Consider the following 26,890-nt stretch of genomic DNA (forward strand, 5'->3'; position numbering starts at 1 on the left):
TTTTTACCCCCCAAACAGCTCAGTTATTAGGATTGAATTGAAGTCCATCAGTCCCAGAGAAGAAGGTGAGAACTTACATCTCTCGGAGCTGCATCCTGCATCACACCTTAGCACATGGAACCAAATTGTACCGTAATACAGTACATTGTTGGCTGCTTTACACGTATCTTTCATCCAGTTGATCAAATTCCCCTAACCAGATGAACAAAAGAGGTTTCTTGCATACTGACATATTAAAATAGTCATTTATTATCAATGTAGTAAATTTATAAACACATCAGGCAGTGGTTTTATATTTTGTCATACAGACATTCGAACATATCAAATCTTCCCACAATCACCTGCAAATACAGTATTTCATTATTTTTTTTTAATTAGATTAGATTCGTCCTCTTGTCCAGTCTACTTGGATCCACTGATGATGACCACACTGACATGACGTGTAAAGCAAACTCTCTGTGGTCACTGGTTTTGGAACAAACCCAACATTTCAAGCATCTTTAACTAAATGTATTGTATTGAAAATGCTCCCAAATTATAGAGAACGAAGAAGTGTTCAAGTGCTTCAACAAAGGTTTTGGTGCTTCACATATGGGAACTTCGCCAAAGTAGTGCTCCTTTAAAAGGTGTGTCAAATCTTTCTTTTTTTTTCTTCCTGAATGTTTCAGTCAACTTAGACGACAATTATAACTTCATTTATAAGTCAGGAACTTCATTAGAACATCAGTAATTCACTGAAAACAACTCTCACTGGGTCACCGAGTGAGAGATCTTTTATGATAGTCACTCAGAGAATATACAATTTAGCAGTGAATAATGTCAAGCCTTCATGGTCATGTTAAAAGGTAATACTTTTCACATTAGGTCTTCTCCGAATACGATTACGGTATGTGCATGAGGAATTGACTTTTGTTGTTGTTCCTAGTACAACCAGGTGTTTAACCCTAAACAAATGTTCACACTAGCAAGTGACAAAGCAACAGGCAAATATTCGTTTTCGATGCAAGCTGCATGACATGACGCCACGATCTGTGGCATTTGAATTTGATATTCTCAAGTCTACGCAAATGAGGCACAGTGCACTGACAAGACTAACGCAAATGGCTGGCTCTAGTCAACTCCAATGGTCTTGTGAGAATCACTATTTTCACACTAGTTTCGGAACGGTGGTTAGTTCCCTTTCGGCAGCCTTTGGCGTAGAAAAAAGACTACTATATCTTATAACAGTAGTATTGAAAACAAAACAAAACAAAAAACCCTCAACCAGTGCGCACCCGGAGGTGATGATGCAGCAGACGTGACACACAACCACAAGTGAAAAACCTGAAGCGATCTTACAAGGTTTTGTCGCTTGCTAGTGTGAATGCCAGGTAAATCATCGAAGCTGCCTTCCTTCATAAAATAGCTCACATTTTATCCATGCATTCCCATCTCGACCATGCATGTTTTCTTTGGTTTAAGAGGACGACCATGTCCTCTCGCATGGTTCCGTTTCTCAAGTCCATAGGATACCCTTCAGCTCCAGCTTGTGTCGTATTTCGTCCAGCCCTCAGGGGGTGCCAAATAAATCCTTCGACCACGAGAACGAAAGCTGACCACGCCCCTGTAACCGGCGCGTGGAACGCCAGACTTTAAGTCGTCCATCACTCCCAAATTCCGGGCTAACACCTTGAAACTGTCTCTGCTTGAGTACTGGACCCTGAACGGACCCGAACCCTGCAAACTGCCCCCCTGCTGCAGCTCCTCTACTTTCACCAAGGGTGCACTGTAGACTTCTTTATCAAAGTCTTCATCATAGTGCTCCCTGACCAAATAAGACAAATCTCGTTTAGCGAAAGGCACAAATTCAGTGTTGAGTTTGATGTAGCGCAGGTACTGATCAAAAAATTGACCCAGACTGACTCCTTTCCGGCCGAATGTTATAGTCCTGGAGATCTCTGGCCGAATACAGGAACGCTCTTTCCTTTGCTCTGGTTGACGCATCCAGTCATCCCAGAATGCTTTGGGCCACTTGGGCTCCAGCTCTGCCCAAACCTCCTTCAACAGCATCCATCCCAGACCTGGGAAGAAATCTGTCCGGTAGAGGAGGTCAGGCTTGCCCGGGTCCACCAGTCCGTCACGGCCATTATCGTTCCAGGCTGAGATGCACCACAGCGTCGGGTCAGAGAGCAGGATCGGGTGGAGAGCACGGAAGTACTCAAAAAAATCCGGTGCCACCTACAAAAGCAACATAAGTGTCGTTAAGATTTGGAAAGACAAGATTTCTCAAACTCAGGATCGGGTGGTTTTGACTTCATCATTTCAAATTGGTAGAAAGCTCCAAATAATGATATTTGGGTTTGGAGCAGAAACATGTTGTGTCTTTGGGATACCTAACGGTGCAGAACCATTCTGGCTTCAGTGTTTAGCACAGTGAACTGATCACTGGATTAATCTGTGGGAAGAGACTGGAATTCCAGCTGTCAGCAGAATATAGAAAGAGAGATTAAGAACTAGTCGTTTGTGATAGGTCGCACTCGCAGCCAATTTCACTGCCTTGGTGTTTATGCGGACCATGTGACTGCATTACAATACAAAACTCAATCCACTGCGTCCGGCCTTGCAGCACTGCGGTGCACGAGGAGGAATCAGTTCAGTGAAGTGCGTACGCTGGAGATTACCACCATCATTACAGTCGCATTAAAGAACACTCATGCTTTATTTGGGATGCATTAATTTTCAAGTAACATACAGTATGTTAATCTAGATTTACTGACAAATACAGATCAGGGGTGGGTTTCCTGAAAGTCTCTTAACACTAAGAGCATCTTTAACTGCCTCTTAAGAGCCATCTTTAACCCAACATCGTTTTCCTGAACACCATCACAGCCAAAGTTCACTCTTAAGTTACGATGGACCTGGATTACTCTTTCACAGCAAAGAATGTGAAAATACAGATCAGGGGTGGGTTTCCTGAAAGCCTCTTAATACTAAGAGCGTCTTTGGCCAAGTTTACATTAGACCTTATCTGTCTCGTTTTCTTCGTGGATGCACTGTCCGTTTACATTAAAACGCCTGGAAACGCCGGGAAACGGGAATCCGCCAGGGTCCACGTATTCAATCCAGATCGTGTCTGGTCCGGTGCTGTGTAAACATTGAGAATACGCGGATACGCTGTGCTGAGCTCTAGCTGGCGTCGTCATTGGACAACGTCACTGTGACATCCACCTTCCTGATTCGCTGGCGTTGGTCATGTGACGCGACTGCTGAAAAACGGCGCGGACTTCCACCTTGTATCACCTTTCATTAAAGAGTATAAAAGTATGAAAATACTGCAAATACTGATGCAAATACTGCCCATTGTGTAGTTATGATTGTCTTTAGGCTTGCCATCCTTCCACTTGCAAGTGGTAAGTGACGTGCATGCCCGACATGCACTGAGATCACACACACAGCGGCTCAGTCCCGAATCACTGCTCGTGCACTTCACTCGCGTGCTCTGTGAGCTGCGCAGGGCCGGAGTGCGCACCCTCCAGAGGGCACTCGCTGTTCAGGGCGGAGTGATTTGGAGCGCAGGATGCCTGCGGAGCCGAGCATATCCGTGTATTGGCGTTGCTGTGTGCACGTGAATCATGTATTGGCGTTGCTGTGTGCACACTAATCGTTTTAAAAACGTTAATCTGATGATCCGCTGATACGGTCTAATGTAAACCCCACCTTTAACCGCCTCTTAAGAACCATCTTTAACCTGTCGTCGTTTTCCCGAACACCATCATAGCCAAAGTTCACTCTTAGGTGGGGTTTACATTAGACCGTATCAGCGGATCATCAGATTAACGTTTTTAAAACGATTAGCGTGCACACAGCAACGCCAATACACGATTCGCGTGCACACAGCAACACCAATACACGGATACGCTCGGCTCCGCAGGCATCCTGCGCTCCAAATCACTCTGCCCTGAACAGCGAGTGCCCTCTGGAGGGTGCGCACTCCGGCCCTGCGCAGCTCACAGAGCGCGCGAGTGAAGCGCATGAGCAGTGATTCGGGACTGAGCCGCTGTGTGTGTGATCTCAGTGCATGTCGGGCATGCGCGTCACTTACCACTTGCAAGTAGAAGGATGGCAAGCCTAAAGACAATCATAACTACACAATGGGCAGTATTTGCATCAGTATTTGCAGTATTTTCATACTTTTATACTCTTTAATGAAAGGTGATACAAGGTGGAAGTCCGCGCCGTTTTTCAGCAGTCGCGTCACATGACCAACGCCAGCGAATCAGGAAGGTGGATGTCACAGTGACGTTGTCCAATGATGACGCCAGCTAGAGCTCAGCACAGCTATCCGCGTATTCTCAATGTTTACACAGCACCGGACCAGACATGATCTGGATTGAATACGTGGACCCTGGCAGATTCCCGTTTCCCGGCGGTTTAATGTAAACGGACAGTGCATCCGCGAAGAAAACGAGACAGATACGGTCTAATGTAAACTTGGCCTTAAGTTACGATGGACCTGGATCACTCTTTCACAGCAAAGAACGTCTTAACACTAAGAGCACCTTTAACTGCTTCTTAAGAACCATCTTTAAACTAACATCGTTTTCCTGAACACCATCACAGCCAAAGTTCACTCTTAAGTTACAATGGACCTGGATCACTCTTTCACAGCAAAGAACGTGAAAATACAGATCAGGGGTGGGTTTCCTGAAAGCCTCTTAACACTAAGAGCGTCTTTAGCTGCCTCTTAAGAACCATCTTTAACCTAACGTCGTTTTCCCGAACACCATCATAGCCAAAGTTCACTCTTAAGTTATGATGGACCTGGATCACTCTTTCACAGCAAAGAACGTCTTTAAGACCTCGCTTGCCGCCGAAAACACAGAATGCACATGCGCCCCTGAGGAACTTGGACAATCAGTAGGTGGAAACTGGTGTTGAATCTGTTGCCTATATTCAATTCTTTTCCTTGTACATTGCAAGTACATTGAGTTAATTATTAAATAAATATACGCATAGCATTATGACTATATTTCAATATGTTATGGAATTATGTGTATTAAATTAAATGTCGTAATGTCACATTGATATCGCCACATTTTAATCAAATTTAACTCCATTAGGGAAGCGATTATCTAGTGTCATAAATGAGACAAATTGCTGCAAAATTGCTGAAACGTTGTATAAGGACAAAAAACCTTGCCGACTTGGCACTGTGGAGAACAGTTGAAATAATCATGACTGCACTCCAGCAAATCCACTCCAAAGCGCCACTCGTCTAGAAAGCAGGTCTAGTTTTGCCCGTTTAAGGCCCAGCCGCTCTTAATGGTGCCGCTCCCTTTGGTCATGCAGGTCTCTGAGGAACTGGAGCCGCTCTTTCTCAATGTTGAGCACCTCATGGCTGTACTGACGCTCTTGGCCATCTGGACTGCAGTCTGAGAAGCGGTCAGCCAAATGGCGCTAAAATGGCTGGAGAGACGCCCCTAGGATTGCCCGCTTTGCTTATACAGACTTCTCATACAGTGGAAAAAAATGCACTGTTCTGTGTTCCATATGTAGAAGAACTATCGAGGAGACGACGGGGACAACCCTGAACTTCAATCGTCATTTGGTAAGACTCCACCCAGAGAAGGAAGTGACACGCCATGTTCATTGCCCTGTTGATAGCGGGGCTTGCTGAGCGATGAACTCGCTAGTGTTGACCCTCTCTCATGTTATTTGCCCTGTTGATAGTAGGCGGGACTTGCTGAGCAATGAACAAGCTTTTTATCTGTAGCCTGTTAACTAAAATGTGGCGGTCGAGCAGGAACGTTAGTCCGACACCGTAGCAGAGACGCTTTCACATAAAGGCAGCAACAGCCACCGTCAAATGGTGCGGATGGGGTCTTGTTCTCGGACTCGACTCGAAATTTTCTTTCATGACTTGAACTTGACTCAGACTTGAACACTGGGGACTCGAGACTGGACTCGGACTTGAGATTTAGTGACCCGGCTACAACACTGGACGATACAATATATTAACATACTTTAAGCACTTTATATTTCATTAGTTTCTGGTTAAAAACGAGCACCATGTGACCTCACCGACTGGATCTAGCAGCTACTCATGCCTTTAGCGAGAATACTAAGAGCGTCTTTGCAGCGCGTGAAGTTGCTCTTAAGACTCCTTCGTATGAGTGAGTTGGGAAAAACCACATACAGAGACAACGTTCGTTGCTTAAGAGCGTCTCTAAACCCGTTCTTTATCCCTAAAGTACAACATTATCAGAAAACCCAGCCCTGACTTGTCCAAATGAGAAATTTTGCAAATTAAAGATTCTTAATTCAAGTCTTAAGTCGTTCTTGGATTTAAACAAAAAGTCAACTGTTACGTCAAATACCTACATAAATAAATAAAGATTACAACACGCACAAGCGCATTTGTGCGCTGATCTGTAAAGTAAGCAAATTAATCAGAAGGTATAAAATGAATTTTGTACAAATTTGTAATACAAATTTTCACATTAAACTATAGTTTTGAAAATTTCAATCCTGCTTGCTTGGAAAAAAAAAAAAAAAAACACTACACAGCTCCAAAACTGGCCTGTAAGGAGTTCAATCTCAGTATGAATCAGCTCTGGTGTCAAATATCTAAAGTCTATACAAGATAGATGGGTTTTTCCTGCTTTTGTTCAAACCTAAACAATGAATGCTTGACAATACGCTATGCGATTGTGTCACAACGTATGTCTTTATTGTAATCAGGCCATTACTGAGCAATCCAGTTTATCCGGGGAGCCTGTGTTGCAAAAAAATAATAAATAAATAAAAAACCATGAAGAAAATCAAGACTGACAAAGTGCAGCAGGACAACTAATTGTTGGCAAAAAGCTAACCATTTGGAGTGATACTTTTATACTGATTCTAAATCAAGAATCACACGCTCATTGTTTTTTTAATCAATCCATTTTTTTTTTTAATTTTCCCCGAGTACAGCATTAGAAGTTGAATTAATCAGGCGAAAAATGTTTTAATTCCTTCCTTCAGTAATACGGTTTGCTGGTATGTTGTGGAGGCCTTTCGTGAACTCAAGTTCAGTGACAAGATCCTTATTTGCTTCTCAGGTGCAAATCTGACTTTATAATGAGCGAGTCTGTGCTGAGATGGTTTGAAAAGAGCTACTTGAGAAACAGATAAAAGCAGATCCTTCAACACTGACAGTCTCTTTCATCCTTCTTTCATATAAATTTATAAAGGGGGGAAAAAAAAAGCACTTCCAGATAATGCTACTGTTCAGGTAGCTGGAGTTGTTCAATGCACTGCTGTTAACTCTAAAATTAGTTCAATGGCAGAACAAGTTCAAAGCCCATCACAATCTCCAGACCTATTAGATTAGATTAGATTAGATTAAGCACGTTGCATGTCTTATGATCAGGCGTGTGTTCTTACCTCCAAGTCGTCTTCCACGATGACCACAGTGGAGTAACCGAACGTGTTAAACACTTGGTTCAGGGCCCAACGGTAGTGTCTGGCGATCTTATAGTAACCCTGGAACTTCCTGTGATCGGGCCGTACAGGAATATTGGAGAGATCTGGTTGGCTGATATGGGTCACCTGACTGCCATAGGAGCCGATGACGTGGGCCGTATCGGAGTGACCGCAGTCCTGACTCACAATGATCGGATAAAGCTCAACTGAAGGCCGGTACTGTATCAGCTTGTCCAAACTTCTTTTCACCGTAACCCTGTCGCAAGCGATGACCAAGATCGGGATGACAGTTTGAGGACTACGATCTGGAAGGGCCACGTTATTTTTGTCCAACAGTTTGTCACTGTCCGACTCCTTGTCCTGCTTTGTGTCTGGAGGAGGGTTTGTGACAACAGGAACCGGATTGTTTTTTATAATTTCATTTCCCACCAAGGTAGGTAACTGGGGCGACTGCTGAGGTTCTTTATATTGATCTTTTTTGTCCCTTGCGTCCTCAGCCTCTTTTTTCCTCAAGTCTTTACTCTGTTCCCACAATGATCTGTGGCTCTGTATCTGTTTCAGGAGTTTCTTTTGAGTCTCCAATTCCGATTCTACCTCTTCTGCCAATCGGATTACTTCGCCCGCCAGTCCGCTGGCTCCACCTCGCTTCCCTTTTCCAGCTTGCCATTCCTCTCCTGCGCCTGGTTCGGCTCCACCTCCGTCTCCGAGTCGACCGATGGGCGGCCTTCCCCAGAGAAACAGAAGCAGCAAGGCATTCCAGGCGACGAACAGAACCGCTCCGCATAAGATAAGGGAGCCTTTCTTACGAACCATGGCCCAGTGGCACCAAAGGAGAGACCGAAGCGAGGAGAAAGCTAGAGGAAGATAAAAGGTCAACAATTAAAAAAAAAGTCCAAACCCACCAAGTCTAATCACAGGTGACTAAAAGAACATGTTTTCTACTCATCGTAAGCAACACCAAAACTTTATAAAGGGTTAAGGCAAGTTTTCTCAGCAGTCTACCCTTAGAGAATATATGTCTCAAGGATACACTTGACACTTTCTTCTAGAAGAAAGAAAGGTGGCTTGGGCTAAACTACCGAGACGTGAAAAAGGGAGGATTTTGAATGAAAACAAAAGGAAGCCTGGGAGTAATAATGAATAGTGAAGGTCAGGGAAGATGTGAAAGGCTATCTGCCTGCCTGCCTGCAGTCTGAAAAACAAAACAAAACAAAACAAAAGACAGAAGGTAAAAGTGAAAAGTGAATCTTCAACTATTGCTCAGAGAATGTGGCGGCATTGTAAAGCAACTGACTGAATCCCATAGTAGGAACGTCTGGGTAAAAATAAGATCTATTGAACACAACGCTTATCACAAATTTCAAGTCAGAAGCTGTGCATGTGCACGTCTCAGTTAGCTTCTGAACATGCTGATAAACCTCCATGGAATTCTGGTTACGTCCAGGTACGTTTTATCTAACTTGGATGATCTACTTCAGTCTCCTTCATGCTGGTTATATATTCAGCAGCACAAAAGACAAAAAAGACTAAACTCCACATCCAAACAGAGGTGAAGAAGATCTCCAGGTCTAAAAGAGGCATTCACCTTTAGCAGACATAAATCTTTCAAAAAGATGCTGAGATTTTATTATTATTTTATTATTATTTCCTCTTCACAGGCTGATCTTTGGCAGTTTTCGCCAAGGAGTGGGTCATAACAAATGACCAAGGGTCCTGGGTGTTCATTCTTTCACCACGATCAGGTCTGAAGCACACTTACTCTCCGTATCCTTACTGTTCCAAGCAGCGTTGTCTTCTGTAACACCGATGGTGCCATTTTAATTCCAAGCGTTTCTATTCATTTGCTGACGTCAATCGTTACACAACCAAGCGCACCTACTACCAATGGGATGACCATTACCTCTAATATTTGCCAAAGTCTAGCTATTTCTTTCCTGAGATCTTGATATTTCTCTATTTTCTCAAGTTCCTGCTCGTGGACCCTGGAATCACCTGGAATGCAAGATCAATTATTATTATTATTATTATTCATCCATCCATTATCCTTAACCGCTTATCCTGTTCAGGGTCGCAGGCAAGCTGGAGCCTATCCCAGCTGACTACAGGCGAAAGGCAGGGTACACCCTGGACAAGTCGCCAGGTCATCACAGGGCTGACACATACAGTGGTGCTTGAAAGTTTGTGAAACCTTTAGAATTTTCTACATTTCTGCATAAATATAACCTAAAACATCATCAGATTTTCACACAAGTCCTAAAAGTAGATAAAGAGAACCCAGTTAAATAACTCAGACAAAAATATTATACTTGGTTATTTATTTATTGAGGAAAGTGATCCAATATTACATATCTGTGAGTGGCAAAAGTATGTGAACCTTTGCTTTCAGTATCTGGTGTGACCCCCTTGTGCAGCAATAACTGCAACTAAACGTTTCCAGTAACTGTTGATCAGTCCTGCACACCGGCTTGGAGGAATTTTAGCCCATTCCTCCATACAGAACAGCTTCAACTCTGGGATGTTGGTGGGTTTCCTCACATGAGCTGCTCGCTTCAGGTCCTTCCACAACATTTCCATTGGATTAAGGTCAGGACTTTGACTTGGCCATTCCAAAACATTAACTTTATTCTTCTTTAACCATTCTCTGGTAGAACGACTTGTGTGCTTAGGGTCATTGTCTTGCTGCATGACCCACCTTCTCTTGAGATTCAGTTCATGGACAGATGTCCTGACATTTTCCTTTAGAATTCACTGGTATAATTCAGAATTCATTGTTCCATCAATGATGGCAAGCCGTCCTGGCCCAGATGCAGCAAAACAGACCCAAACCATGATACTACCACCACCATGTTTCACAGATGGGATAAGGTTCTTATGCTGGAATGCAGTGGTTTCCTTTCTCCAAACATAACGCTTCTCATTTAAACCAAAAAGTTCTATTTTGGTCTCATCCGTCCACAAAAGATTTTTCCAATAGCCTTCTGGCTTGTCCACGTGATCTTTAGCAAACTGCAGATGAGCAGCAATGTTCTTTTTGGAGAGCAGTGGCTTTCTCCTTGCAACCCTGCCATGCACACCATTTTTGTTCAGTGTTCTCCTGATGGTAGACTCATGAACATTAACCTTAACCAATTTGAGAGAGGCCTTCAGTTGCTTAGAAGTTACCCTGGGGTCCTTTGTGACCTCGCCGACTATTACACGCCTTGCTCTTGGAGTGATCTTTGTTGGTTGACCACTCCTGGGGAATGTAAGAATGGTCCTGAATTTCCTTCATTTGTACACAATCTATCTGACTGTGGATGGGTGGAGTCCAAACTCTTTAGAGATGGTTTTGTAACCTTTTCCAGCCTGATGAGCATCAACAACGCTTTTTCTGAGGTCCTCAGAAATCTCCTTTGTTCATGCCATGATACACTTCCACAAACATGTGTTGTGAAGATCAGACTTTGATAGATCCCTGTTCTTTAAATAAAACAGGGTGCCCACTCACACCTGATTGTCATGCCATTGATTGAAAACACCTGACTCTAATTCCACCTTCAAATTAACTGCTAATCCTAGAGGTTCACATACTTTTGCCACTCACAGATATGTAATATTGGATCATTTTCCTCAATAAATAAATGACCAAGTATAATATTTTTGTCTCGTTTGTTTAACTGGGTTCTCTTTATCTACTTTTAGGACTTGTGTGAAAATCTGATGATGTTTTAGGTCATATTTATGCAGAAATATAGAAAATTCTAAAGGGTTCACAAACTTTCAAGCACCACTGTAGACACAGACAACCATTCACACTCACATTCACACTTACGGTCAATTTAGAGCCACCAATTAGCCTAACCTGCATGTCTTTGGACTGTGGGGGAAACCGGAGCACCCGGAGGAAACCCACACGGACACGGGGAGAACATGCAAACTCCGCACAGAAAGGCCCTCGTTGGCTGCTGGGCTCGAACCCAGAACCTTCTTGCTGTGAGGCGACAGTGCTAACCACTACCACCATTTATTACAACCCCAATTCCAAAAAAGTTGGGACAAAGTACAAATTGTAAATAAAAACGGAATGCAATAATTTCCAAATCTCAAAAACTGATATTGTATTCACAATAGAACAAAGACAACATATGAGTGATTCCATGCTTATGGGTACTGAAATGGGGACATGAACTTATTTTTTAAAATTCACCTAAAACCATTTCTTTTTTTACCATCAGGTCACAAAACATGTAATCTTTAATGAATAATATGTTAAAAGATAACTTTAATTTTCTGAGATGTAATAAAAACATATTTATATGCCAAAGTCAGAACGTAACAGAAGTGTTGTGGACATATAGATTCTCAATTTTAACAATGTAGAATTACTTTTTGAAACATAGGAAGGTGATGTTTTAGCAAATATAATTAATAAACATGTGTAGTAGAATAAACATACACATTCTTTCAATAAGATTAACATGGTATATAGCTAGATTGTAATTAATTTGTAACAGACGCGAGATGGACAATCGTAACAGAAGTAATGTAACAGACATCATTTTGGAACTCATAGGCTTGACTTTGGCATATAAATATGTTTTTATTACATCTCAGAAAATTAAAGTTATCTTTTAACATATCATTCATTAAAGATTACATGTTTTGTGACCTGATGGTAAAAAAAGAAATGGTTTTAGGTGAATAAGTTCATGTCCCCATTTCAGTACCCATAAGCGTGGAATCACTCATATCAAATGTCGAAAGTGAGACATTTTGAAATTTCATGCCAAATATTGGCTCATTTGAAATTTCATGACAGCAACACATCTCAAAAAAGTTGGGACAGGGGCAATAAGAGGCTGGAAAAGTTAAAGGGACAAAAAAGGAACAGCTGGAGGACCAAATTGCAACTCATTAGGTCAATTGGCAATAGGTCATTAACATGACTGGGTATAAAAAGAGCATCTTGGAGTGGCAGCGGCTCTCAGAAGTAAAGATGGGAAGAGGATCACCAATCCCCCTAATTCTGCGCCGACAAATAGTGGAGCAATATCAGAAAGGAGTTCGACAGTGTAAAATTGCAAAGAGTTTGAACATATCATCATCTACAGTGCATAATATCATCAAAAGATTCAGAGAATCTGGAAGAATCTCTGTGCGTAAGGGTCAAGGCCGGAAAACCATACTGGGTGCCCGTGATCTTCGGGCCCTTAGACGGCACTGCATCACATACAGGCATGCTTCTGTATTGGAAATCACAAAATGGGCTCAGGAACATTTCCAGAGAACATTATCTGTGAACACAATTCACCGTGCCATCCGCCATTGCCAGCTAAAACTCTATAGTTCAAAGAAGAAGCCGTATCTAAACATGACCCAGAAGCGCAGACGTCTTCTCTGGGCCAAGGCTCATTTAAAATGGACTGTGGCAAAGTGGAAAACTGTTCTGTGGTCAGACGAATCAAAATTTGAAGTTCTTTATGGAAATCAGGGACGCCGTGTCATTCGGACTAAAGAGGAGAAGGACGACCCAAGTTGTTATCAGCGCTCGGTTCAGAAGCCTGCATCTCTGATGGTATGGGGTTGCATTAGTGCGTGTGGCATGGGCAGCTTACACATCTGGAAAGACACTATCAATGCTGAAAGGTATATCCAGGTTCTAGAGCAACATATGCTCCCATCCAGACGACGTCTCTTTCAGGGAAGACCTTGCATTTTCCAACATGACAATGCCAAACCACATACTGCATCAATTACAGTATCATGGCTGCATAGAAGAAGGGTCCGGGTACTGAACTGGCCAGCCTGCAGTCCAGATCTTTCACCCACAGAAAACATTTGGCGCATCATAAAATGGAAGATACGACAAAAAAGACCTAAGACAGTTGAGCAACTAGAATCCTACATTAGACAAGAATGGGTTAACATTCCTATCCCTAAACTTGAGCAACTTGTCTCCTCAGTCCCCAGACGTTTACAGACTGTTGTCAAGAGAAAAGGGGATGTCTCACAGTGGGAAACATGGCCTTGTCCCAACTTTTTTGAGATGTGTTGTTGTCATGAAATTTAAAATCACCTAATTTTTCTCTTTAAATGATACATTTTCTCAGTTTAAACATTTGATATGTCATCTATGTTCTATTCTGAATAAAATATGGAATCTTGAAACTTCCACATCATTGCATTCCGTTTTTATTTACAATTTGTAATTTGTCCCAACTTTTTTGGAATCGGGGTGGTATTATTATTACTACTACCACCACTACTACTACTACTATTAGGAGAGCAATTCTTCAGCAGAGAGGCCAGAATTATGAAATTATTAACACTGCCCTAACTTGTCAGCTCAGTGATAAAGTACGGAATCCAAGGCAAAATGTACTGAAAACCATATTTAAAAATCATCACCCTAATTATAGCAATGTCGCTTCAGAGAAATTTTGAATTTTCAGAAATAAAAGTTCAGTTTTTTTCTGACGTAAATCCGTTACTGACTCAGTTAAAGTACTGAAGTACTTGCTTTTAAAAATACTTAAGTATTAGAAGTACATTTTCTTCACCGCATTGTTGTATTATTGCCACAACGCTTACAAAACCTAACGCCTCTGAAGCAACTGACTGGATTTACCGACTCGCTTATAGAACCTGTAGAATAAACACCTTTAAACACAGATTTCTACATTCTGCTTATTTGGCAAGATTATGCTAAAACATATTTCTGAAAGGACTTCAGATAAGTTAACGTTATTCATGTTAGCGTAACTCCGTTTTTACACGCTAACTAACAGTGTCCAAGTTAACTAGCTATGTGCTAACGTTAGCCGTGGACAAGGCGATGGCAACTTGGTGGGCAAATCCATAGAAAGTCATGTGACTAACCAGACTGCATAGCTATTGCAACGTTATCGCTAGCTCTAAAAGCACAGACAACTTCATTACAAGCTTTCTCTTGGAATAAAACGTTTATATAGATCAATATGCTTCCGCAGGTTGGACGGCGAGTTTTTGTAGGCCGTGATGTGGTTCGTTTTAGGCAAACAAAACAAACGATTAAAATGAAACGAATCTTTAATCCTTTCAGAAAACTGAAACATGGGTTCATGGGCCATGGATGCAAGTATTCGCCAGAAGAACCACCTGCTTCCATTCGGCCATCAACTGATCGAGTTCAAATAATGCTGCGGAGAAATAATTGAACTTGATTTTATCCAGTCTATGGACATGACGTGACCCTAGTGATTACTGATCGGCTGTCTCAGTGTCACCTGGGAAAAAACCATCACGTTTTAGAAAAGAAAAGAAAAAACATCCACTTTCAAAACCGCTTCATAGTAACGAGGACCTTGATAGAAATGTAGTGGAGTGAAAAGTACGATATTTGTCTTTCAAATGCATAGTAGTGAAGTCTTAAGTTTCAAAAAAAAAAAAAAAAACTCAAGTAAAGTACAAATACTCAAAAAGTGCACTTAAGTACAGTACTCAAGTAAACGTACTTCATTACTGTCCACGTCTGGACTTAAACATAGCCAATTTTTCTGTGCCTTCTTAGTGTCAAAAGATACCCCATACAGTGTGAAATTTTAATTTAATACCATTATCTTGAGTACTGCAACTAAAAAAAGTTACGACATATTGCTGTGAATGCAATTCCGTGACCGAAGAACAACCCAGTACTGCTCCGAGATATCGTGAGTATCGCAATATTGCTTCATAACATTTTTACACGGCTGACTAACAACATTTGCGTTCTGATTCATACTCAATTTTGCTACTCTTGCTCATTTTCTCTTTCTCCCGTCTCAGTGTTGAATAATTTGCTTTTTCGCAGACATGAAATAAATACATCATTGAACTCAAAACGGCCCCCTTTTTTTCACGCAGCGCTACTGTACGGATGACAGTTTGATAGCACACACATCCCTTATCATCTCATGCATCACAGAAACATCTTCTAGTTCTAGTATTAGGATTTTATTTTAGATTATATTAGAATAATACTGACAGCCAGCGCTGAGGCTTTACTTACACCTAGACCTAAAAAAAGAAAGAGCTGCTAAAACAGCAGCAGTAGATGAGGACTGTATACGGCATTTCGAACATAAAAATCTTTATAAGCAGAGTTTAATGAAGGTTAGTCTATTTTTCAGTAAGTAGGACAGACATACCCGTAGTTCTTGCCCAACATTTCCTTTCGACCCACAGTTTTCAGGCTGAAAAAGGAAGGTATGAATCTTGTATAAAAGCAAACGTCAGCAGTGCTCTTATGAACTCAGAAGTGCTGGGGCGAGACGATTTAATGGTCAGGCGTGAAGGAAGAGACACACCCTGTTCTCTATAGTGCCATGAATCGAGGTTGTGTGCTTTGTTCGTTCTGAAAACAGAGAACAGTGGCAGGTAATGTCGGAGATGTATGTTTGAAGGGTGTGTGTATGTGTGCGCTCTTCTTGGAGGAAAATCAACAACCTGGTGGTTACTGTTCTGTTCTGTTCTGTTCCCACCCAGAAGTTGATTAATGTATTTTCCAATAACAGCACGTGCGTTATTCCTCTTACACCACAGGCTATTTGCAAATGATTACTATTTAATAAAGAACAAGTCGTACTTTTTATCCATTTACGGTTACACTAAATGATGTGGAATACCTGCGAAATACATTAGTTCCTGTTCTCACTTTTGCTATTATACACTACCGTTCAAAAGTTTGGGGTCACCCAGACAATTTTGTGTTTTCCATGAAAAGTCCCACTTTTATTTCCCACCATAAGTTGTAAAATGAATAGAAAATCTAGTCGAGACATTTTTCTGGCCATTTTGAGCATTTAATCGACCCCACAAATGTGATGCTCCAGAAACTCAATCTGCTCAAAGGAAGGTCAGTTTTATAGCTTCTCTAAAGAGCTCAACTGTTTTCAGCTGTGCTAACATGATTGTACAAGGGTTTTCTAATCATCCATTAGCCTTCTGAGGCAATGAGCAAACACATTGTACCATTAGAACACTGGAGTGGGGGGCGTCGTGGCTCAGGTGGCTAAGGCGCCGTACCATAAATCCGGGGACCTGGGTTCGAGTCCGACCTGAGGTCATTTCCCAATCCCTCCCCGTCTCTCTCTCCCACTCATTTCCTGTCCTGTCTCTACACTGTCCTATCCAATAAAGATGAAAAAAGCCCCCCCCCAAAAAAAAAGAACACTGGTGTGATAGTTGCTGGAAATGGGCCTCTATACACCTATGGAGATATTGCACCAAAAACCAGACATTTGCAGCTAGAATAGTCATTTACCACATTAGCAATGTATAGAGTGGATTTCTGATTAGTTTAAAGTGATCTTCATTGAAAAGAACAGTGCTTTTCTTTCAAAAATAAGGACATTTCAAAGTGACCCCAAACTTTTGAACGGTAGTGTAGCTATAAAGAAAAAATCCTAAACAGTAACCTGTTACCAAAAAACCTCAAAGAAAGAAAACATCATGACAACTTTCCCACAGTGGAAAATGTAAATGTTACAGGTCAAAAAAAATTTCAATCAAGCTGATTTTTTTTTTTGAACATAGGTTAATGATGGGCGGATGATGTTGTCCTGTTGGCTTCTTCAAACCAGGACCTTCAGCATGCACTGGGGCGGTTTGCAGTCGAGTGTGAAGCGGCTGGGATGAGAATCAGCACCTCCAAGTCCGAGGCCATGGTTCTCGACCGGAAAAGGGTGGCTTGCCCTCTCCAGGTTGGTGGAGAAGTCCTGCCTCAAGTGGAGGAGTTTAAGTATCTCGGGATCTTGTTCACGAGTGAGGGAAGGATGGAGCGTGAGATCGACAGGCGGATCGGTGCAGCCTCCGCAGTGATGTGGTCGCTTTACCGGTCCGTCGTGGTCAAGAAGGAGCTGAGCCAAAAGGCGAAGCTCTCAATTTACCGGTCGATCTACGTTCCGACTCTCACCTATGGTCATGAGCTTTGGGTAACGACCGAAAGAACAAGATTGCGGATACAAGCGGCCGAAATGAGTTTCCTTCGCAGGGTGGCTGGGCGCTCCCTTAGAGATAGGGTGAGAAGCACAGTCACTCAGGAGGAGCTCGGAGTAGAGCCGCTGCTCCTCCACATCGAGAGGAATCAGCTGAGGTGGCTCGGGCATCTTTTTCGGATGCCTCCTGGATGCTGGGGAGGTGTTCCAGGCATGTCCCCCCGGGAGGAGGCCCCGGGGAAGACCCAGGACATGCTGGAGGGACTATGTCTCTCGGCTGGCCTGGGAACGCCTCGGTGTTCTTCCCGAGGAGCTGGCCGAGGTGTCTGGGGAAAGGGAAGTTTGGGCTTCCATGCTTAGACTGCTGCCTCCGCGACCCGGTCCCGGATAAGCGGAAGACGACGAGACGAGAACATGGGTTAAAATGTTTAACCTAGTTCAAAATTTCCAACCTAGGTAAAATTTTGGATTATCTAAAATCCCTTTTGAGAAATGTTCCATCACTTCTTTTGTCTCGCTTTCTTCCATCCACTTCCTGTCTACACCTACCAAGTATTTCCTCTTGTCTGTCTACCTACCTAATGAGCATTTTTTTCATACATATCGTGCCACGGGATTATTATTATTTTTTTAAAATACCAGATGCTCTGTTTACAGAATGCGTAGAAATGGAGTTGAAAAGCGTGCAATATTTTGCACCGTTTTCGCTGGCTGATTCAGTAACTATCAACAAATAATCGCCTCAATAGCGCCCCTACGGGACACATTTACCACTTTTAACATCATCCACGACTGAGACAAGTATAGATCTTCTTTCTGCCATAAAAATCAACGAATGGCATTTTGATTTGTAGTGAAAATGCGCCGATCACGCGAGCGCAGTTTTCGTGCAACGTTTGCTTGGCGGCGCTAAAAGTGCACCACGTGTTTTCTTGACCTTCCGAGCAGCATTTTGTGCTTCTGTTGCTCAACAAATCTGGAAATTGGCCAACAATCTACAGTGGAGATTGTCTCCTGATGGATTCACAAGGTTCTGGATCATGTGTAGTCAGCGCCTGGAAAATGGACCATTTTGGGTTGCGTGCGTGTGATTTCATGTCAGATTTACAGAAAGTTCCTTTGGTCCAGTTTCACTTTGGTTTGTATTTCCTGCATACGAAGGCTTGGTAGTGTAATGCAGCAGGTAGAACGCAAAATCCATAATCTGAGCATCTGGGATGGAAATCTGGTAGACTGACATGTCTTTTTCATACTTTTTACCTACTTAACTGGGATTTGACCACGAAGCCTTCTGATTCTTAACCCAACACCTTAACCACGAGACCAGCAATGACTGCAATGGAAGGAGTGGAATTTATTAATGAGTCCAGTCTTATTACGTCATCAGGCTTCCCAAATCCTAACCCTAGATACAGCAAGTCTCTCTAATACAAGCCGCAAATTCCGAACTGGGTTAAAAATTCTAACCCAAGTTGAAAAAGTCCACCTGACCTACGATTCTGATCTGGAACGTAAACGTACAGCTTTACAAAGACCTGACACTGGAGACTCCTTCCATACAGTTGAGTTAAATTAACAAAAAAGAAACTCCTAACAGAAAATTTCACCGTATCAACAATGTTTTTTTTCTATTTTTTGTTTATTATTAGTCGTAGATTATGTCAGAATCAGAATCAGAAAAAGCTTTATTGCCAAGTAATTGTTGCAACTACAAGGAATTTGGCTTGGAGTCCAGGAGCTCAATAAATAAATGCTAAATAAAGACAGACAGTCTATTCTAATAAAGGAGCTACATAAAAATGCTCTATTCTAAGATATTAAGAAATAAGAATTAAGTAAACAAGATAAAAATAAGATAAAATAAATAAACAATTGTGCAGATTAGGTAAAAAAAAAAACAAGATAAAATTTTAAACTAGATAGAACTCGACGCCGGCGTCAATGGGGATGCCTCCGCCTGGTAGACCACACGCCTTATTAAGTTGTGATTTGGGGATGGACATTTGACCTCACAGTAATCTTGACCTGTGACCTTTTAACCTCAAAATCTAATCAGTTTATCTTTGTCCCCAAGTGCACAAATGGTGAAAGTTTGGTGAAATTACTTGTATCAGCCTTGGAGATAGTGTGTTCACAAGGTTTTCGGACAGACATTTGACCTCACAGTGACCTTGACCTTAGACCTTTTGATCTCAAAATCTAATCAGTTCATCTTTGTCCCAAAGCACACAAATGGTGAAAGTTTGGTGAAATTCCTTTCATTAGCCTTTGAGATATCGTGTTCACAAGGTTTTCGGACAGACATTTGACCTCAGAGTGACCTCGACCTTAGACCTTTTAACCTCAAAATCTAATCAGTTCATGTTGTTTGTCCCCAAATGGTGAAAGTTTGGTGAAATTCCTTTCATTAGCCTTTGAGATATCGTGTTCACAAGGTTTCGGGACGGACGGACAGATGGACAACCCGAAAACATAATGCCTCCTGCACCTTAAGGTGGCGGAGGCATGAAAATGTGCAAATCAGGTAAACAACTGGGGGGGGCAGACTAAGGACAACCAGTGAACCGGCGACAGGGTCATGGGTGTCGAAGGCTCAATGATTCGCATTGTGCACGAAGGCTAGCTCATATGGTCCAATCCCACAGAAGAGCTACTGTAGCACAAATGCTGAAAAAGTCGGGGTGGTGTAGTGGTTAGCTCTGTCGTCTCACAGCAAGAAGGTTCTGGGTTTGAGCCCAGCGGCCGGCGAGGGCCATTCTGTGTAGAGTTTGCATGGAGGGGCAGAACGGGTCAGGAGTCTGAGGTATGGTACTGGCGGAGAGGGGGACGTGTATGTAACGTGTTCTACACGCCATACACGTCCCTGTATCAATAAATATAGAATCGATAACATATTAAATAAACCGAGCGCATTAACTGGTCTTCTTTCTGTCAGAGAAACTGAATCTGACCAAGACGCTTCTGATACTTATATTCTCTTAGTTAATTACGGGGAAAAAATTTCAGAGTTCTGTTTTTGAAAAAAAAAAGGAGAAAAGAATCAAATAGATTAGAGTATCGTTTCAAATACACCCACACTCGCTGTTCATCGTGATAGAGATGGAATGTGAGCGTATCATAGCAGGATATGGAACAAAGCATGGAGTGAACAAAATATTTTCGTTGAATCATGAATTCCATTCCTGACTCTCGGTATGATGGAGTGTATGACAAAGGGAAGGAGCTGGGGGTGGAGAGCAAAACCACATTCAGGATTCGATTGGTTAAGGATCATAGGATTGGCATTCTGGACATATACTGTTAGAAACAGGGGTACAGTAGGAGTCTATACCCTTTATGGCTCATTATTAGATTTCAAGGTAGCGATGTGTACCTTTTTAGGGCCATTTATGTTCCCAAGCTGTATATAAAGGGTACAAATAAGTACCGTAGAGGGTACTGCGTCAGTGACAAGCCATTGTACCCCTAAAGGTACAATGGTGGCACGGTGGTGTAGTGGTTAGCAAGGTCGCCTCACAGCAAGAAGGTTCCGGGTTCGAGCCTCGTGGCCGGCGAGGGCCTTTCTGTGTGGAGTTTGCATGTTCTCCCCATGTCAGCGTGGGTTTCCTCCGGGTGCTCCGGTTTCCCCTACAGTCCAAAGACATGAAGTTAGGTTAACATGGGGTGGCCTTGGGCTGAAGTGCCCTTGAGCAAGGTACTTAACCCCTGACTGCTCCCCAGGCGTTCCGGTGTGGCTGTTCACTGCTTCAGATGGGTTAAATGCAGAGGATGAATTTCACTGTGCTTGAAGTGTGCATGGGACAAATAAAGGTTACTTCTCATCTCATCTCATTATCTCTAGCCGCTTTATCCTTCTACAGGGTCGCAGGCAAGCTGGAGCCTATCCCAGCTGACTATGGGCGAAAGGCGGGGTACACCCTGGACAAGTCGCCAGGTCATCACAGGGCTGACACATAGACACAGACAACCATTCACACTCACATTCACACCTACGCTCAATTTAGAGTCACCAGTTAACCTAACCTGCATGTCTTTGGACTGTGGGGGAAACCGGAGCACCCGGAGGAAACCCACGCGGACACGGGGAGAACATGCAAACTCCGCACAGAAAGGCCCTCGCCAGCCACGGGGCTCGAACCCGGACCTTCTTGCTGTGAGGCGACAGCGCTAACCACTACACCACCGTGCCGCCCTAATAATAATAATAATAATAATAATAATAATTCTTGAAAGAAAAAAAGAAAAAAAAAAGGTACGTTCCTACCATCAAATACTTTTATTCCATATATTTTGTTGCTTTTTGGTGTGTATTTTTTGAGGTTTTGTTTTCGAGTCGAGTTTTTATTCCGTCCTCGGTTGCTTCAGCAACACGCGCCGCCATTTTGTTTTTCTCTACTCACGGTATATGAGCTGATATCCTAGTAGTACAGTAGCCAATCAGAGTTGCTCATATCCAGTGAATGTTGCGAGAATAAATGTACTTTATTTTCTGAGAGTGTATGTACAGGATTTACACTTTAACACAGCACGCGTTCCACTTCAGCTTAGTTACAAGTGGAGCATACGGCCATGTCGGCTTTAAAGTGCTCAGGAAACCATCCCCCGTCCTGACTCGTGCAACTGAAACGTGACGTCTCGTCCCATGATCCCATGGATTTACGGGGTCATAAACTTTCTCGGAGTAGACGCTTTTTCATCAGCGACAAAACCTGCACAGGAAGTTTATGCAGATAGTGTGTAGATCATGTGAAAATTATGGAAAATAGTCACCACTTGGGTTACTCGTGTAGTCCGACTGACACACACAAGGATGAACATTTAAAATAATAATAATAATAATAATAATACAAACTTGTAGTAAAAATTCTGTCTTGAAAGAAATATAAAAGGCTTTGTACCTGGAGGGAAAAAAAGAAGCACCCTTTTTTTTTTTAAACATAAGCAACCCTTCATGAAAAGAGCATTCTCAGGCAGAATTGGTTTGCTTTGCACAACATCCCCTGCTCACTCTCCGTGCCTGAGAAGTATTTCACAAAGTCCATTCATTCCCTGTGTCAGTCACCAGTCTGCACAGGAAAGTCAATACTCGCAGGAGTGTCAGTTCGTCACTCACGCGCCTGTGCTGACTGGGTTCAACTCCCAACAGCGTTTTACACCCGAGAGAGCTTCCTGAAAACAATAACTCACTTAAAAACAACAGAATTAGATCAGCAGCTGATATACAGCAACATGACACAGGAAGTTCAGACAGAAAGTGCTGGGGGATTCTGTTATAAAGACAGAACGGTATATCATGAAGCGTAGTTCCTGCTGTAGTTCTGCCTGAGTAACAGCAATGTTTTATTCCCCTTACGCCACAGCAATGTGTCAACGATTATCATTTTTATTCTTTATTAAGTAACAAAATACTTTTTATCTCCTTTGAGTCATGTTTAATGTTGTCGAATTTCCCCGAAGGTTAGTTCCTGGAAGTCATTGGTTCTGTTATAGTAGCGATAAACAAACAGTCTTGCCTTCCTCACCCTCTATTATTATTATTATTATTATTATTTATTAGCACTCTTTAAGATAAGAAGCCAAAACAAAAACCCACAGCTTGTCATATAATGTTATCCGAAACCACAAAGCCACCCTGAAGATTTTTCCCTGTCGGAAAACTTGCTGACACTGGCGACTCCTTCCAAAAATACTAAACAAACAAACAAACAAACACCTCGCAAGAAAACGTGTCACCATTTCAAAAACACATGCTTTTTTAATCCGTACATCATATACATATAAAAGGCACGTGAACGAGCTGCTACTATAGAAACGATAATGTATTTCAACGAGCGCTTTACGAGAACCCTTGCAACTGGAACTATTACCAGAGCTGCTCATTCATCTCATTATCTCATCTCATCTCATTATCTCTAGCCGCTTTATCCTTCTACAGGGTCGCAGGCAAGCTGGAGCCTATCCCAGCTGACTACGGGCGAAAGGCGGGGTACACCCTGGACAAGTCGCCAGGTCATCACAGGGCTGACACATAGACACAGACAACCATTCACACTCACATTCACACCTACGCTCAATTTAGAGTCACCAGTTAACCTAACCTGCATGTCTTTGGACTGTGGGGGAAACCGGAGCACCCGGAGGAAACCCACGCGGACACGGGGAGAACATGCAAACTCCACACAGAAAGGCCCTCGCCGGCCCCGGGGCTCGAACCCAGGACCTTCTTGCTGTGAGGCGACAGCGCTAACCACTACACCACCGTGCCGCCCTACCAGAGCTGCTGTTTTAGAAAATTAATCAACATCTTTTAACCAATCAGATTCGACAGAGTTCAGCAGCACTGTAGTATGAAAGTATGAGACGACTACCAAAAAGAAAAAAATTGACATAAATTACACAATTCGAGATTAAAGAAAGAAATACAACTTACGCCATTTTATGAAATTAGGTTCATAAATTCTAACAGTTAAAGAAGCAGCTTTAGGACCAAAAGGTTGCCGGTTCAATTCCCTGGACCAGCAGGAATGGCTGAAGTACCCTTGAGCAAGGTACCTAACCCCCAACTGCTCTGGGTATATTGTACGTCAGTCTGGATAAGAGCGTCTGCTAAATTTTATGTAATGTAATGTAATATTACATTTTATGTAATATTACATTAATATAATATTTATTAATTAATATTATAATATAATTAATAATTAATATTATAATATTAATGTAATATTACATTAATATAATATTTCATTGGACTCAACCATGAGAACAAAATGACTCGACTTGTTGGAGTGTGTGAACTCCAATCACCCAAACAGGATGACGACAGCATGCATTCTGATAACCAGTGCAAAGTCCACTATTGCGATAACCGTGAACAAACACACACGAAACCTGTTCAGTAACAGGAAGGCGTACGTCATAAAATTATATTTAGTGAATAAGAAGGCATTAGAACTAATTACCTGTTACAATAATAACACCAATAATCTCAGAGATGCACCAAGCAACTAATCTCCACTTGATCTTGTTAAACAAGAGGTCTGTGGAGGCTTTTCTGTATTCTCCATGCCCTAAAGACTGTCAGATGGACTGTTAACTCTCCAGTAATTAGCAAGATTATTTCGTCATTTAATCATCACAGTTTAAAGTGAGCACTTATTAGTGAAAGAGGAAGCAGCAGAGTTAACAGTCTACATGTGTAAAAGCATGAAGATTTTTTCCCCCTGGTTTTTCCACTGAGCTGACAGAAAAATGAAGCCCATACCCATACCCACACTCACCTCGTGCCAACAACCGGCCAAACAGAACACAGCCTGGGTCTACTTTCAAAAATTAAAACCACATGCAGACCTGACATGGCGTTTGTACAAGGGAAAGAGATACTAAAAACAAAAAAAAAACACAAATCCTCACCAAAAGTTACCAGGAAACTGTCGGCCGGTCACTCTAGAGCGACAGCAAAAGCACTAGACTGACCACGAGAAGTCCTGATGAAGCTCTGCTCTGACCAGGCTGCATGCACGTTGATGGTACAAAGGAAGTTAGCGCAGCTATTTTGAAAGCAAAAGTACCTGGATCTCGAACTTTGCTCCACGTCTCTGTCTTTGCTTTCAAGAAGAAGCGGATCAGAGAGAGAAAGAAAGAAAAAGAAAGAAAGAAAGACACCGAAGGGGAGGAGGAAAGAAAGGGGAGGGAACTTCACCCTTTCCACCCTCCTCTTCTCTCACTTTCCTCTCCTGTAAACGTGGATGAGTCTGGTAGGCTACTCAGCACCACTAAGGTCAAAGGATGCAGAAGGCTCTTTTTGTGCGTCAAAATGACCTCGGATTAAAGCATCTTTATATAGCAGTAATTAATTACATAGTAGTGATTAAGATTAAATATGACATTGACATCCTTAAAGGGGTTTGGTGCTGGGAATGGAAAGAAATCTATACATGTATGACCAAACCACTTCTTGGTTGTATGGGATGCAGAAAAGGTTTGGACAGAAACCAGGCCCTGTATGGATATCCTGCTGTGTGTGTGTGTGTGTTGAGAAACCCAAAAGCAAGCTGCAGCAGAATCAGAACCTGGGCTATTTATTAAGTGCCATTATGTGAAGAAAGGTGCAATTAGGATGCTTAATTAATCTTTATTGCTATTATAATAAGCAGTGAGAGTAATGAAGAGTATTTGTGTAGACAGATGTCATACACATGTGTATGTGTGTGTCACCTTTATTCATTTCAAGGCTGCAGGGAAAGTCTCTCTCTCTCTCTCTCTCTCTCATCCAGATGAAGCAGATAAATGTCACAGCTGACTCTTCACCACATTGTCAGTCTTCAGAATAACACCAAGGTGCTCCTGATGATGATGATCTTCATCATTCCCCAGCTGTTCCTCCTGGTTCTATCCTCATCACGCATTTCTGCTGCACCCAAATAAGTCCAAATATCCAGTGTTTTAACAGCTAAAAACGTCATTTCACGGTTTGTTTGTTTCTTTCGAGGTGAGAGCCACCGACGCTTCATTATTATTCGAAACCGCTATGTGTAGAACAGTGCCTTTCCGGCTACTTCCGGGTTGACTCATTTTTATACAAGCCCCGCCCCTTAGTGCAGCTCCTCCCTTCCTTCAGTTTCCCCTAGCAACAATGTTGCCCTAACAACTGAGCAGGAAGAAAATAACTATCAAATCCATGCCCTTACATCCAACCCATGAGCACTGACTGTTTTATTCCACATTATACACTCCTACTGTCACAGGATAAAGGGATCAAATAAGCATGGACTGAATACAAAGACATTTTACATCCCAGAATTAAAAAGGACATGCAAAAGTTTGTGCACCCTTGCTGAAAATGTCTCATCTCATCTCTAGCCGCTTTATCCTGTTCTACAGGGTCGCAGGCAAGCTGGAGCCGAGGCGGGGTACACCCTGGACAAGTCGCCAGGTCATCACAGGGCTGACACGTAGACACAGACAACCATTCACATTCACATTCACACCTACGGTCAATTTAGAGTCACCAGTTAACCTAACCTGCATGTCTTTGGACTGTGGAGGAAACCGGAGCACCCGGAGGAAACCCACGCGGACAACATGCAAACTCCGTACAGAAAGGCCCTCGCCGGCCGCTGGGCTCGAACCCGGACCTTCTTGCTGTGAGGCGACAGCGCTAACCACTACACCACCGTGTGAACAACTTTATTCATTACACACTTGTGAAATTTCCTCTCTGCATTTAACCCATCTGAAGCAGTATGCACACACACACACACACACACCCAGAGCAGTGGGCAGCCATGCTAACAGCGCCCGGGGAGCAGTTGGGAGTTAGGTGCCTCGCTCAAGGGCACCTCAGCCCAAGGCCGTCCCATATTAACCTAACCTGCATGTCTTTGGACTGTGGGGGAAACCGGAGCACCCGGAGGAAACCCACGCGGACACGGGGAGAACATGTAAACTCCGCACAGAAAGGCCCTCGTCGGCCACGGGGCTCGAACCCGGACCTTCTTGCTGTGAGGCGACAGTGC

At 42.7% G+C, this 26,890-nt stretch overlaps 1 protein-coding gene across 5 annotated transcripts; it reads right to left on the reverse strand.

Annotated features, from left to right (window-relative positions):
• Window positions 1–231: 231 nt before the first annotated feature.
• On the reverse strand, window positions 232–25,901 carry mgat1b (alpha-1,3-mannosyl-glycoprotein 2-beta-N-acetylglucosaminyltransferase b). 5 transcript variants are annotated; one of them, XM_060904667.1, is made up of 4 exons: window positions 24,944–24,991; window positions 15,588–15,793; window positions 7,405–8,297; window positions 232–2,217 (listed from the first exon to the last, which is right to left on the reverse strand). In XM_060904667.1, the coding sequence occupies exons 3-4, from the start codon at window positions 8,254–8,256 to the stop codon at window positions 1,516–1,518; spliced, it is 1,554 nt and encodes a 517-aa protein (XP_060760650.1). In that variant the 5' UTR covers window positions 8,257–8,297; window positions 15,588–15,793; window positions 24,944–24,991; the 3' UTR covers window positions 232–1,515. The 5 variants fall into 5 exon arrangements, with proteins under 5 accessions (XP_060760650.1, XP_060760647.1, XP_060760649.1 ...); XM_060904664.1 differs by lacking the exons at window positions 15,588–15,793; window positions 24,944–24,991 and adding an exon at window positions 25,590–25,901; XM_060904666.1 differs by lacking the exon at window positions 15,588–15,793 and having other exon boundaries at window positions 24,944–25,022.
• Window positions 25,902–26,890: the final 989 nt, after the last annotated feature.

Source organism: Neoarius graeffei, chromosome 22 (assembly GCF_027579695.1).
Source record: "Neoarius graeffei isolate fNeoGra1 chromosome 22, fNeoGra1.pri, whole genome shotgun sequence".
Taxonomy (NCBI): domain Eukaryota; kingdom Metazoa; phylum Chordata; class Actinopteri; order Siluriformes; family Ariidae; genus Neoarius; species Neoarius graeffei.